Genomic DNA, 15665 nt, shown 5'->3' with positions numbered 1-15665 from the left:
AAATAATTCTGTAGTATTGCTATGCATGCATTTTGTAGTTTTATTATTTTACCTGTGGGTGGCACTGTTTTCTGTAAGTGTGTATGTAGAATCAATGTAACACATCCCTTACCACATGAATATTATCAATTCTATACTTAACCATGCCCTGCCATAGCGGAATAACCTGGATTATCCATACTCCAAATAGGGAAGTTTTTTTTGCTTTTGTGGGGGTTTTTAGCATCTGGGTAAAGGGATGACTTAAATTTTCCATTTAATAATCTGGAGACCTGGGGACGGATTAAATTAGCTGCGAAAAGCTGCGTTTTGGCAAAAAGTTTACACTTGTGCGATCTTAGTGCCAAAAATGCGTATTGTGCTATCCTATTAGCCGCGGCTTTTCGCACTTGCGAAATTTGCACAGCTAAAAGCGGCAAAAGTTTTTCACCATCTCAGAGCAGGTGAAAAAATGTGCAAAACCCCTATTTTGGGTTAAATTTGTAGGTACTTTGTTCAGATCCCCTTAGACAAACCCCTAATGACTAATTAGTCAAAAATAATTTTTTAATTACCGTATATACTCGAATATAAGCCGAGGTTTTCAGCACATTTATTGTGCTGAAAAAGCCCCCCCTCGGCTTATACTCGAGTGATGCTCCAGGAACAGGGCCGGTTCTCCCGTTACGCAGCTGAGTAGGGCGCCACATATTGGAGGGCGCCTCACTCAGCTGCGTACCATGCGGGCCGCGGTGCAGACTGTGTCTCTGTGACAAAGCTGCACCGCGTGTGTAGCGCTGACCGGACGGAGTTCAGTCAGCACTACACAGTGCCAAACACACAGCCGCCGGAGCCGGCAGCTGTGTGTTTGTTGTAATTAGCAGCTGATGAGTCTGTCAGACTCTCATTGGCTGCTACTGCTCCCACTGCGGGAGCCATCTTCCGGCTCCCACAGTGGGTAATGGGAGAGACGTCATGATGTCATGACGTCTGTCCCATAATGCAAAGTGGCCGGAGGAGCCGGTAGCAGCGTAGGGACCAGGAGCGGGGTTTCAGGTAAGTGTTTTTTTTATTATTATTACCGGTACGTCTCTCTCTACTGGGGGGGGCACTACCAGGGGGGGATATTACTACTGGGGGCACTACCAGGGGGGTATTACTACTGGGGGCACTACCAGGGGGGGTATTACTACTGGGGGCACTTCCAGGGGGGGATTACTACTGGGGGCACTACCAGGGGGGGATTACTACTGGGGGCACTACCAGGGGGGGATTACTGCTGGGGGTTTTACCAGGTGGGGATATTGCTACTGGGGGCACTACCAGGGGGGGGGTTACTACTGCGGGCACTACCAGGGGGGGATATTACTACTGGGGGCACTACCAGGGGGTTGTACTACTGGGGGCACTACCAGGGGGGGATTACTACTGGGGGCACTACCAGGGGGGATTACTACTGGGGGCAGTACCAGGGGGGGGATTACTACCAGTAGCTGCTGCATTTCCCACCATAGGCTTATACTCGTCAATAAGTTTTCCCAGTTTTTTGTGGTAAAATTAGGTACCTCGGCTTATATTCGGGTCGACTTATACTCTAGTATATACGGTAACTTTGTTCCACCTAATAATGACATGGCATTTTTGGGGGTCAAAATGTAAAAAGTGTTGGAAAATAGGTTTAAACTAGTGCGGTAGGTATTTTGGGGGGTTGTATGGATGGGTCAAGTGTTTTGGGGGTTGCGGCAATAGGTACATTTTTAAAAGTAACCTAAATTGACACAAAAAATACCCATTTTTATGTACCCCTAATTTAACACAGCATTTATTTTCCCAATTTTCATGCACACTTTTTGCCGTATTTTTTCGGGCGAATGCCGCATTGCCTTTTTTGTAATAGGATTGCCCGAAAACCTGCATACGAGATAGTGGCGAAAAGTGACACATTCAGACGAAGGGTGCGAAAAGTTTGCACATGCAAAATGTAGTTTTCGTGTCTAATTGAATTGCCACTTAGTCGGTCCCTTGACTGCTGTGGGTGGGAGACCTACACAACAATGCCCATTCTTACAGTGCAATCTGTCTTCATTTCATCCTACAGTACCTAACACATTTCATTTAAAGCAATGATGTTCAGCCACTGTAATTACCAGGCTTTAGAGATATGGTCCTTCTTGTTTCTGTTTTATTGCTGAAGGATAATTCCATCTTCTATTAAAATTTGCACTGATGAATTGCTTTAGCACAGGCCCAGGGGCCGTATTAGCCCCGCGGAGTCATTTGGTCTGGCCCTCTGAGCTTTTTTATGCTAGCCTCATCTGGCTAGCAGGGTGCCCAGAATGGCACCCTGCAGCCAGAATCTATGCAGCAGTGCCGCCAGGAGCGTCCATAGGACCCTTTTGACGGTACACTGCTGCCCTTACAGCTCCCCGGAGCATCCTCAGGATGCTCCCAGGCATTGCTGTAATCAAAGTCGATTGTGGACCACATCGTTTGACGTCACATGGTGGGAGCGTGGCCTTCAGCGGGCCCGCGAATGATGTTATATATATCAAATTGGTCCTCGGCAGAAAAAAGGTTCCCCGCCTCTGCTTTAGCAGGTACAGCTTCCCTTTGGAGAATGTACTGGCTGGTTTGGTAGCTGAGCATGGATAGTAAGGGGTATATTTACTAAAGTACTGGTTTTTTGAGTTTTTCAGATTCTAGCTATTATCTTCTAGAAGGGGCTAGATAAATGATAAGTAGCATAATGATAGCTGTATCCTGATAAAGTAGCCGAATAGGTGTTTGTTTAATAAAATTATCATTAGGAGCTACGTAAACTTCAATGGTGCAGTTGTTACTTAATCTACTTGGTAAAACAGAGCATTACAAATGTCATGAGCAAGCCGCAAAAACTTGTATATAATAGTTCCTTTAATGTCATGTTGGCATTGCAAGTGTGCAAGGTTTGCTTTTTATTCTGCTAACAAACTTGATTTATCACTGCTTAGGTCTCCACTCTAGATGGGGTTCTTGAAGTACGAAATGAGCATTTTTGGACTCTGGGATTTGGGACCATGGTATGTAACTATTTTTTTTTTTCTTTAACTGATACAAAAAATGCTTTTTAGCAGCGTTTTCTAGGTCTTGTACATCTATAGAAATGTAAACAAATAGCTCTTGCTATATTGTGTTCCGGCCTTGTTTTTGCAGTAATACAAAGCATATGATTGGTTTAAACCAGAGGTTCCCAAACTCTGTTCTCAAGGCACCCTAACAGTCCAGGATTTAAGGATAACCATGCTTGACCACAGGTGACTAAATTAGTACCTCAGTCTATTTGATTTAACCACCTGTGCTCACATGGACATCTCTAAAATCTGAACTATTGGGGTGCCTTGAGGACCGCGTTTGTGAACCTCTGGTTTAAACTATATAATATAAATATAAACTATATAATAATTGCTATTGAATTTTCCTTTTTGTTTATATTTTAGAAAGGTTAACATGCAATGTTCTATTTAACATGCAACAAGTGAAACCCTGGCTTCATGAGATCCCGGTAGCTATCAGATCTGTGCTGAGATGCTATCGTTCGTTTATTTACATTTCGGGCTCTATATACTAACGAAACATAACCCCTTTTCCCGCTCCCTACAGGGGTTATGCCACCTTTCTGCATTTAATAAACAGCGGTAATCTAAGATTACCGCTGTTTTCACAGCATCACTCTCACCATCTTTTAGATGGTGAAAGCGATGCAGTCCCCATTGCCGGCAATGGAGACAATGCGGTGCCTTTCCGGCTTCAGCGAAGCCTTCCAGGAACTGCCGGGTCCCCATGTCATGCACATGTGCAAAAGGACCATTGTGCATGCTCATAACACTGGAGCCCCGTTGCTGGCAGCGTTAGGCTGCCAGCAGCCCAGCGGAGGACCTCGACGAGGACTTCGTGGGACCTCGCCGGAGGGGTAAGTATTAATAAATACTAGTGGCATTTTCAATTGTATCACAGTGATACTAAACGAAAATTGCCGCTGGTATTTTCATTCATTAGTAAATGGAGCCCTTAGTTGTTCGAAGTGTCTCCTCCACCTGATAGTGTCTACCTATAACCTAACTTCTATCCAGTGTGGTAGGTTTATAATTGGACCTTGCTGCAACATTCACAGGTTCACACTCTTAAGCTAAGTACACACTGATATGTCTTTACCCAACGATGCTACGCCCGACGGGCCATCACACCAGGCGGCCGGTACACATTACACAATCCGGTGCCCTACCGCCCGATGTGTTGGGCACCGGCTCCATTCATTTGCCCAGCGACCCCGATGGACGACCTGCGGGAGCTGGCATGGTCGTCCATAGTGGGTACACTGTTGCCGATGTGAACGATATGTCAGCCCGATCCGCCGGATCGGGCGACATATGGTCTAATGCACGGGTTCTCAAACTCTGTCCTCAGGGCCCCAAACAGTGCATGTTTTCCAGGTCTCCTCACAGAATCACAGGTGAAATAATTAACTCCACCTGTGGATCTTTTAAAATGTGTGAGTGAGTAATGACTACACCTGTGCACCTGCTGGGTGACCTGCAAAACGTGACCGGTGTGGGGTCCTGAGGACCGAGTTTGAGAACCTCTGGTCTAATGTGTACTCACTTTTACACTGATTTATAGTGCTAATGAATCACAGCGCACCATTAGAGTCAGTGTGTGTTTGACTACGGTGCTGGGAATGACTTGGTGATGGACCTGTCGCAGTAGGTACTTCTCCATGGAAAAACACAAATGTCCTTTATAGTGTTTGAGAGAGATGCACAAACACAGAAAACACATGGCAAGTGTAATGAGTACACACTTGCTCCAGCATCCTAAAGAATACCCTTGAAAATGGATATCCATCTTCAGGTAAGTATCTCCACATGTACATAATTCTTTTTGCTGTAGTATAATAGTTTTGTATTTTATTACTTGCCTTACAGTTCCAATGTAATAAGTAACTGTCTGCACCAAAGACAGCATTAGTTAGTATTGCTGCCATTTAACCAATTCATACATTCACATTTACTTCCCTTGTTTACTGTAATATGCTGTGGCACGTTATATGGCAGTCAGCTACTTCATTGTGTTATCTCATATTGTGAAGAAGGATAATATAGACAGTACTGAAGATGTGGTTCTGTAAATCCTTAGACTGTATGTCATTCTTCAGAGGGCGCCTGGATGTCTTCATGCAGGATGATATTGGTGTACAGCACAGTAGTGTTTGGGGATTGGCCAGTAATGGGTGAGTGATACCCATGCATAATGGCCTTTTCTACTTCAGGGTCCATAGGGTATCCACAGGATACCTTGGGGTATAGGTGTGACGTCAGTCGCAGGGCACCAAAGAGTTAAGCTTTCAGCCTCCCAGGATGCACTAGGTCCCCCTCCTATACCCCGCCCCCGGGCCAAGGCACCTCAGTTTAGTTTGGTGCCCGGCCGGAGTCGGGTGCACCTGTTGGAGTGGGGGCTAGAAGAGCCCCTGAAGCTTTTTCTTCATGCAGCTGTGGCTGCACATCTGGATGAACAGCATGGACAGTCAGTCCTGACGTCCATGCTGTCTTCCCTACACCCCGCCGGTACCAGAACGCCGGTACTGATCCGGGGATGCTGGTGGACGTCTGGGGTCACAGCTAGCGGTGACCCCAGATGCTCCGGACCATGGCCGGATTCAAGGGGGACAGAGGTAAGCAGCGGGGTCCCGCGGTGGGTCCCCGCTGATCACATGGTCCTAAGTCCCCAGGCAGGGGGCTCCCTGGGGACTGGCTGCAGCGTGGAGCCAGGCGACCAACCTGCGCTTCCACTACCCCCTGGGACAGCGGACCGCAGCAGAGCGGTAGCGCTGCGGCGTCCCAGGGGTTAAATGCATGCCAGGGGAGCGCGCCTTCCCTGTCTCACAGCCGGCGCCTCCCCCGCTGCACACAGCCCTCTCTGCACTGTGCTGACTGGTCCTGTGTCAGCGCTCCTCCCCCAGGCCAGCTTCTCTCTGCTCCTCGGCGGCCATCTTCTCTGCAACGCATGGTGAACGCTGCTGGAAGTCTGGAATGAAGCATCGTGGTCTGGGTCCCCCCGCATACCTCTCCTCCGCTGTGGCTCAGGTCTGTGTATGCAGCGCTGTGTCCTACCAGGCCCTGTGTCTGTGTAGTTGAGTGATCAGCGCTGTTAGTGTAGGAATTGTTATTTCTCTGCATTGTATGTGACTGTGCTAGCGCTGCCTGTAACTTTTCTTCTCTAAACTGTCAGCTTTATTACTGTCCCTGTTCTTTCTGCTAAAGCCCTTGCGGTGCGGTGCTGCAGGGTGGTCTCTCGCCTATTTAATACTTAATTGGTGAGAGAGGTCACATACGTGGTGCCATAATGTCTGAAAGTGATTTTCCCCTCCGGCTACAGTGTACCACGTGCAAAGTACCGTTAGCGGAGGGGGAGGGTAGCGCGGAGGGCCTTTGCCGGCAGTGTTTGTCCATGGCGCGGCCTATTACGGTTACAGCACCGGTACAGGAGCCGCCCTGGGCTTGTTTCGCTCAGGCGTTAACAGCTTTAGTGGGCCAGTTAGCTCCGCAGCCCGCGTTTACTCCGATGGGTTTGTCCCATCAGTCTGTGGTGTCGTCACCCATGCAGGGGTTCCCACGACAATTGGTGGTACCCCACAGTCTCCCTATTTCCCCGCTCCCGGGTTCTCAGGAGCCAGCGTGGGTTAACTCCCTGACGAGTTCTGTACAGCACTTGTCGGATGTGTTGCAAGGGGAGTCTGTGATGCGGCCTCATAAAAGGCCGGTGGCGTCTCTGTCCGCTCCTTATGAGGATGACGAAGGGACGTCTGATGATGGGGAGATTCTGGATCCTTACGATCAGGAACCTTTCCATACTAAGGACGCTGATGCTAAGTCCAAAGTATATATTCCTGGACTTATTCGGGCGGTCCGCACAGCCTTGGTGATTGAGGACGAAGTTCCCCCAGCGGCTAAATCTAAGTATGCCTTTTTCAAAGATGTGAAGGGCGATGCCACAGTCTTTCCTCTTTCGGGTCAGTTGGTGGACCATTTAGAGGAGGCGTGGAAACAACCTGGCAAAAGATACCAGCCGCAAAGACGCCTGGCGGTGGCTTATCCGTTCGCGGATAATTATTTTGCTAAGTGTGAATCCCCTCCACAGGTGGATTCTCACGTGACCCGTCTTGTCCGTAGTGCCACATTGCCGATGCCATCCATGTCCTCCCTTAAGGATGCTACGGACCGCAAGGTAGAAATCTGCCTGAAGTCCGCTTATTCCCTTGCAGGGGGGGCAGCACGGCCGGCTATGGCCATTTGCTGGGTTGCCAGAGCGATGGAGCGCTGGGCGGATTCATTAGAGGCTTCTTTTGAATCCGACTGTCCGGCCGAACAGGCGGAGTTGATTGGCAATCTCCGTGATTCGGCCACCTACATCAACGAGGCGGCTCTAGACATTAGTACTCTGGTGTCTAGAATTTCTTCAGCAGCGGTAGCTGCTCGTCGCACCTTGTGGCTGCGATCCTGGAAGGCGGACGCAGATTCCAAGAAAGGTCTGGAAGCGTTGCCGTTTACCGGAGAAGTTCTCTTCGGTCCGGATCTGGATAAGATTGTGGCCACGCTGGCGGCAGCCAAATCTGCTTGTCTCCCGTCGGCCGCTGCTCCTTCTGGTTCTGGACCATCGTCCTTTCGGTCATCTAGGGCCCAGGGCAGGCCCAAACCACAGTCGTTTCCTCGACAGGCTGGCCCTAAGAAATCGGTCAAGCCCCGGAAACAGGCATGGAGTACCAGACGTCCGGCCCCCAAGCCAGATGACAAGCCTGCGGCCTGACGGTCCGGGTCTCCCCTTGGGGGATCCCAGGGTGGGAGGCCGCCTGCTGCAGTTCTCCCGGTGTTGGTCGTTCACTACGACAGACACTTGGGTTCTGGAGGTGGTCTCTCACGGGTACGCCCTCCTTCCGGCACAGACCCCCGGCTCGATTCTTCACCACGGGTCTACCATCAGACCGGAACAAGGCTACGGAGCTGCGGAAGGTATTGCACACTATGCTCCAGGCTGGAGTTATAGTGCCTGTTCCATTCTCCCAGAGGGGCCAGGGTTTCTATTCAAATCTATTTTTGGTACAGAAACCCAATGGGTCATATCGTCCGATTCTCAACCTCAAAGCACTCAACAAGTCTTTGCGGGTCCCGAAGTTTCGGATGGAGACCCTACGGTCCATCATTCTGGCGCTGGAACCTGGGGACTACATGGTGTCATTGGACATACAGGACACTATGGCGGTCATGGCGGCTTCTCTGCGGCTGCAAGGAGTCCGCATGTTGCCGTACTTGGACGACCTGTTATTGGTGGCAGGATCTCCAGAGCTCCTGTTACACCACTTGGACCTGACCATTGCACTGCTGCAACGGCACGGCTGGCTAATCAACTGGCAGAAGTCCACTCTAATCCCGTCTCGGAGGATTCTGCATCTTGGAGCCTTATTGGACTCGGGACAGCAAAGGATCTTGGTGACGGAGGACAAGATCTCTGCTTTACAGTCAAGGGTGCGCAGTTGTCTGCACAGCCGCCGGGTGTCCTTACACTCGGCGATGAGGTTACTGGGCTCCATGGTGTCGGTGTTCGACATGGTGGAATACGCCCAGTTTCACTCCAGACCTCTGCAGCACCTGATCCTGTCCAAGTGGAACGGGCTGCCTCAGTCTCTGAAGTTCCAGACGATTGTGCTCACCCCGGAGGTTCGCCTGTCCCTTGCGTGGTGGTTAAAGACGACCCACCTCAACAAGGGACGTCCGTTCTGGGTTCCAAATTGGGTCCTGTTGACAACGGACGCCAGTCTTCGGGGCTGGGGAGCAGTTTCGGGTCCACACTTGTTCCAGGGCAGGTGGACACCGACAGAAGCGGAGCTTCCAATAAATATCTTGGAACTCCGTGCCGTCTTCAATGCTCTCCTGCAGGCACAGCGGTTTCTCCAGGGTCACCCGGTGCAGGTCCAGTCGGACAATGCTACCACCGTGGCCTACATAAACAGGCAAGGAGGAACTCGCAGTCGGGCGGCTCTCGTAGAGGTCTCTCGGATCCTGGTTTGGGCGGAGCGCAATCTTCCGGCCATATCAGCGGTCTTCATCCCGGGAGTGCTAAATTGGGAGGCGGACTTTCTAAGTCGCCAGGACGTTCATCCAGGGGAATGGTCCCTGCACCCGGACGTTTTTCAACTACTGGTGGACAGGTGGGGTCTTCCAGAAATCGACCTCATGGCGTCCCGGCACAACAACAAGTTGCCGGTGTACGGGTCTCGCACAAGAGACGAAGGGGCGTCTCTGGTGGATGCTCTGTCCGTCCGGTGGACGTTCAGGTTCGCATACCTGTTCCCTCCGGTCTCCCTTCTTCCACGGGTAATCCGGAAATTCAAACAGGAAGGAGGGACGCTCCTGTTGATAGCTCCCGCGTGGCCCAGACGGCACTGGTTCTCAGACCTTCAGGGTCTGTCCGTGGACAGTCCTCTGCGGTTGCCGCTACGACCGGACCTTCTGTCTCAGGGTCCTTGTCTTCACCCGGACCTGACTCGGCTGTCTTTGGCGGCGTGGCTGTTGAGACGGCCATGCTGAGGTCCTGGGGGTTTTCCAGCTCTGTGGTTCGTACCATGTTACGAGCTCGGAAACCGTCTTCCGCGAGGATATACCATCGCGTGTGGCATACGTTCTTCCAGTGGTGTCGACCGAGAGGTTATGCACCGCGGGAGTTTCGTCTGTCTCGGATTCTCGCCTTCCTGCAAGCGGGACTAGATCATGGGCTTCGCCTTGCTTCTTTGAAGGTACAGGTTTCGGCCCTATCTGTCTGGTTTCACCGTAGGATTGCTACAATCCCGGATGTGCGCACCTTTATGCAAGGTGTTCTCCGTATTCAGCCGCCCTTTGTTCCACCTGTGGCGCCTTGGGATTTGGCTGTGGTCCTGAGGGCTCTCCAAGGACCGCCGTTTGAACCACTGGGCTCAGTGGATATTAAATGGCTAACAGCTAAGACTGTTTTCCTTCTGGCCGTTGCTTCAGCCAGACGTGTTTCTGAGTTAGGGGCTCTTTCTTGTAGACCCCCTTTCTTGGTTTTTCATGGGAACAGGGCAGTGCTCCGCACTCGGCCCGAGTTTCTTCCCAAAGTTGTTTCCCAGTTTCATGTTAACGAGGAAATAGTTGTTCCGGCCTTTAACTCACCGGGTCTTTCCGTGGGTGAGGCCTCTTTGGATGTTGTGCGGGCCTTAAGGACTTATGTTGACCGCACTTCTTTGTTTAGGAAGTCGGACGCTTTGTTGTCCTCTATGGCTTCTGTAAAAAGGGTTGGCCTGCTTCAAAGCAAACTTTGGCAGCCTGGATCCGTATGGCTATTTCTGAAGCTTATCTTCATGAAGGCCTACCGGTCCCTCCTTCTCTGAAGGCTCATTCCACTAGGTCTGTGGGTCCTTCGTGGGCAGCTCGACGTGGTGCCTCGGCAGTTCAGATCTGCAAGGCTGCTACGTGGTCTTCTGTCCATACCTTCGTGAGGTATTACAGGTTTGACACCTTCGCCTCTCAGGATGCTTCCTTCGGGCGGCGGATTCTCCTTTCTGCACAGGAGCGTCCCCACCCTTAAAGGATACTGCTTTGGGACATCCCCAAGGTATCCTGTGGATACCCTATGGACCCTGAAGTAGAAAATATGAGATATGGTAAGAACTTACCCTTGTTATCTCTATTTCTACGAAGTCCATAGGGTTCCACAGGACTCCCACCCTGTCGCACCTGTGCTGCAGATGGGCTTTGCTCTGGTCACCGGTTTTCCGTCTCCCTCTGGTGAGAATGTGATTCTTGTATGTGTCCAGATCTTTGTTCTCTCTCTTCCTTCTCCTCCTCCGGCCTATGGCTTGGTAACTAACTGAGGTGCCTTGGCCCGGGGGCGGGGTATAGCAGGGGGACCTAGTTCATCCTGGGAGGCTGAAAGCTTAACTCTTTGGTGCCCTGCGACTGACGTCACACCTATACCCCAAGGTATCCTGTGGAACCCTATGGACTTCGTAGAAATAGAGATAACAAGGGTAAGTTCTTACCATATCTCATATTTTTTGTCTGGGGTAGTAGTGCACACGATTGATGGCTTGAAATGGAAGTATTATCTAATTTAGTAATATCTGACAAAGATTGATTTACTTTTAACTTATGATACAAATTAATTAAGCTCTATAAAGACATATATGATGTGCATGACAAATATTCTCTGAACAGTGCTGCGTAACTGGTGGCTTTCTATATATACATAAACAATATTATATATATATCCACGAAACACCTTCATAAATACTCACAATAGGTGTGGTTGACTACATATGATGCACATCTCATTATACTGTGAGAGTCATAAGATCTCTGACAATAAGGGAATCCCTCTAGTGTGACAGATAGTCGTCATACAAAGAAATCCATATAAAGTGCAAAGTGATTTAATATTAAATTGAAAAGGAGAAAAGTTGGGGTTTTGCAATATATTGAGAAATGTGCAACACTGCTACATGGATTCTTACTGAAGTAGATATAGAGTTATGTTTGAGTCCCACAGATACGTTTCCAAGAACAAAGACATTGTAAAAAAATTAGTATTGTATCACACACCGATCAGCTGATGGGTAAATGCACAGGTCTTAGAATAATATTGTAGATTTAGGGATTTATGCAACCCTTTTGGAGCAGCTATCTGCAAATGATTTACCCATTTGGCTTCACGTTGTATTTATGTAAGTCCAACGTTACATCCTTTAATATTGTGGAAATACAGTATCCTTAGCCATGTAAGATACGATCAGTAATCCTTGCTGACTTTATGCAAAATTAATTTGCCACAGGTCTATCACACTCGCTAGACAATAGACAATGTTGTAATAGAATACGTGAGTAGCCATTCTTTCTCTATGTTCTTACTGTCTCCCCTGCATAAAAAGTACTGCAGGGACATATAATGATATATGGGAGAGTACAAGACTGTGTTTTAATTTCTTTCATCAAAAGTTGGTTCCATTGCCAGTAATTACCAGTGACTTTAACTTTTTTCTTTAACCCTTATAGAAGCCATTTAATAAGTTGTTATTATTGGAAAACGCTGTTTGGTAAAATCCCTTCTTGTTAGGTTGTAGAAAGTAATCTCTGTCCATTGTTGTATATTTAATAAGTAGTTTTGGCGAATAATTTCTTGGTCATAAACCTGTACTGAAAACGAAAGACCCATGGCTTCCGTCTCAGGCACTTCCTCTTTACGATCACTACAACCTCAATCTATGTGTTAAAAAACAGTTTGTGAATATGGAATACCTTTTTTTTTTTTTTTTTTTAGCACATTAGGGTGAAACTTTGTGCTGTGTTTCTGTTAGTACTTTTTTTATGTAAACTAGTCTATATCTACTGATCAGTTATAGAAAACGTTTAGATGTAAAAAGAGAAACATAAATGGTATCCAAGTTATGAGTTAAAAAGATTCACTGCTTCACCATTCCAATTGTAAAAATATGGTCATCTACTGTATATAAAGCAACCATCAGATATATAGGACCTAATGGGAGGATCCCAAAAACAATAATATTTTCAAATTTGTGCATCTATGGGTTTGTGTACACTGGTGCCATTGCGGTGCCCATTGAAGTTCCAGGTGTCTTTAAAAAGTATTGACTGGTAATTTTTTCATATTTACTGGTATGTGTTCTCAATTGATGTTTATTCCTCATGCTAATAACAATGCATTATTCTTCAGATCTACAGAATGTCTTCAGCCTAATCTATTGTTTGGGTTGATAAATAGTACTTCTGTATTAACCCATGAATGTTTTGTACTACAACCTCTGATGACTAGTACAATTTTCATGATAACGTGACTTAGATTAGATACTATGCTATTGGAGTCTATGGATGGTATTTTGTGGTATCTTGAAGGCATATACACTCATTAATATATGTGCAAATACACTAAGATTACAGATCTTTAGACATGCATTTATGACAGAATATTTACAGAAAATTAATGTAATTGCTGATGAATGGGGTTCTCCGCCTTTGCTTTATAATGCTTTAGTATACAAGCTATAGCAAATCTCTTTGTGCATTTCAGGCTGGGTCACTCCATGTCCGCATTAGAAGAGATGCCAATGAACAGCTGGTACTTGCTCATGTTACAAGCCGACTCAGTTCTTTGGTTGCAACTCTCACAGTTCAGATCTTCAAGGATGAATGGTCAAGGCCTGTCTTGTCTTCTGGTCCCATGCCACCCAACGTGTTGAACATTCCAGAACATCATATTATTCAGATGCCACCTCTGAAGACTCCAAATGATGAATTAAGTCCATTGACCTCCACACCATCCAAACCCAGTAGCCCACCCCCAGAATTTGCATTTAATACACCAGGTAAAAATATGAACCCTGTCATTCTTTCAAACACTCAGACAAGGCCATATGGCTTAGGACTTCATTATGGATCTGCACCCTATGGTGCAATGTTTAGCCCAGAACTTGGTGTACCTGGCCTTGGCAGCACACAAGGTTTGCGGACTGGTTTTACAAACGTGGCCAGCAGATACGGAACATACACTCCAGGACAATTCGCTCAATTCAAACAATGACTTTATTTTAGCGCGGCTGCTTTCCTTTCTCTTTTACCAGCTCTGTATGTTGAAAGTGGCAAAGAACTCTCATATACTGTATCATGTTTTGGGGAATCTCTTTGGACTGGCAACATTCTACAATTATCATGCAATTGGATACCACCCATTCTCCTTTCCTGGGAACTTGTTTTTGCTTTTTTTCTTTAAGACTCTGGCACACACTTCAGTTATAAGGCAACAAAACCAGAACTTTTAATAAAGTAACAGACAGCGTTTTGGTTTTATCATTTATTTCAACATGTACCTATGACGCATAGTCATGGATGGGTTTTACAGAATAATACATACATGTGTTTTACTCTCTGAACCTTACAGTTTTACAACAGGCCCTATAATTACTAGAGTTTTACCTGTGTTGTTATAGCTAGCAATGCGAGCTCTTTAAATGTGCTTTTACTAAATGCAAACAATGGGACAAGTAGCCTTGTGGAAAATGGTGACACAGGCAAAAACATCAGTATTGTAACACTAAAATAAACTGTTTCCAGTACCGGATACATTTATATGCACTTATATTAGTTAAATGCATAGCCAGGGTTGGATAACCCTGTGTTAACTAGAACATAGCATGGTGTTCTTGCTTTGCATTTCAGAGAGCATTTGTAATATAAATCTTATGCTAAGGCACACACATTGTTTCATACAGTTACCTTACATGTTACTAACACAGTTATGCAAAGGGGGAAAGTACAATGTCTAAAATCAAGAAATAAATGTATGTTTATGTTTTCATGCGCCTCAATCTTTTTATAGTCTCTGTATATAAATGCTTTTGTAATATTTACCTTATGAATTTATTATAAAAAAAACTGATGTGATATTCAGCCTACTGTTCTGCCTAGACTTTCAACTACTAAAAAATAGATAGATATATACACATACTGTACATACACACTGCCCAATAACTGTGGCCATACATGGGGGCGGGAGGCGGAGCTGCAGCTGCCTTCTGCTCCTAGTGCCGCAACTTCTAGGAGATAGATGGAATATATATATATATAATGATGTAGTTGACATTCAGTCGGGATACCAGCGTCGGAATCCCGACATAAGTATTGGGGTTAGGGGGAGGGTTATGCTGCAGGGAGGGTTGGGTGTATTCTACCCCTTCGGGATGCCGGCATCAGGATTATGAGCGCTGGCATCACTTACCCAATATATATATATATATATATATATATATATATATATATATATACCGATCAATAAATTGTTTTGTAGATGTTAACTGATCACTTTTTAAATGCAAGTATATTTTATCGATCTGCCAGCACCTTAAATATAGATGTAATTGTATTTCAGATTGGATTGTGATCATGGGATGTTGTGGGTCTAATTGTTGCATTGCAGAGTTAAATGGTAAAGGGTCTGCACCTTTTTACTTTTCAAATACAAATTTATTTATTTTTTTTATATTGGAACAACTTGTATTTTGGATTCAGTGGCCAGTTATATATTTTTTACTTGTTTATATAGCGCCACAATAATACCTAGTGCTTTACAAAGAATATCCGTCTCTCTTCTCTGTATCACCCCTGTCTGCCTGCCCCCCCTTCTCCCTTAGACTGTAAGCTCTCTCAAGCAGGGCCCTTTCCCTCATATGCTTTTCCTACCCTTGATTCTACCACAATATCCTCCCTACTGTCTGGGTTCTGCTGCCCTGCTCCATATTTCAGTATTATGGTTATGAACCATGTCCATGTTCTGCAATGTTCTGTATTGTATGTCACTTTCCTTCCTGTTTTTGTTCACACTGTTTCTGATTTTGTACTTTGAAGGTGCTGTGGACCCCTTGTGGCGCCATATAAATATAGGCTAATAATAATAAATCACAACAGTCCCTGCCACATTAAAGTCTAAATTCTCTTAATGGAGGAGTTAGACTGTAATGGGATGGGAGTGCTTATACGTAATAAATGTTATGAGAAGTACTGTGGAATGTAATAAAATATAATGTGAGCAGTATTGCACAAAATGGTATATGATGTGGTGTGACAATCTATTAC

General features: G+C 46.5%; 1 protein-coding gene across 2 annotated transcripts in view; it reads left to right on the top strand.

The window, feature by feature from the left end:
* SLC30A6 (solute carrier family 30 member 6) overlaps positions 1-14389 on the top strand; it is a 58869-nt gene extending 44480 nt beyond the window's left edge. For both annotated transcript variants that reach the window (XM_088477419.1, XM_088477418.1), the window contains 2 exons: positions 2970-3038; positions 13108-14389. In XM_088477419.1, coding sequence (XP_088333545.1) covers positions 2970-3038; positions 13108-13617 — 579 coding nt within the window. In that variant the 3' untranslated portion in view covers positions 13618-14389. The remainder of the gene's footprint in view (positions 1-2969; positions 3039-13107) is intronic.
* The last annotated feature ends 1276 nt before the right edge of the window (positions 14390-15665 follow it).

This window comes from Taudactylus pleione, unplaced genomic scaffold (assembly GCF_031769625.1).
Source record: "Taudactylus pleione unplaced genomic scaffold, aTauple2 ptg000201l, whole genome shotgun sequence".
NCBI lineage: Eukaryota > Metazoa > Chordata > Amphibia > Anura > Myobatrachidae > Taudactylus > Taudactylus pleione.
The sequence above is the reverse complement of the archived record's forward strand: the minus strand, read 5'-3'. Positions and strand labels throughout refer to the sequence as shown.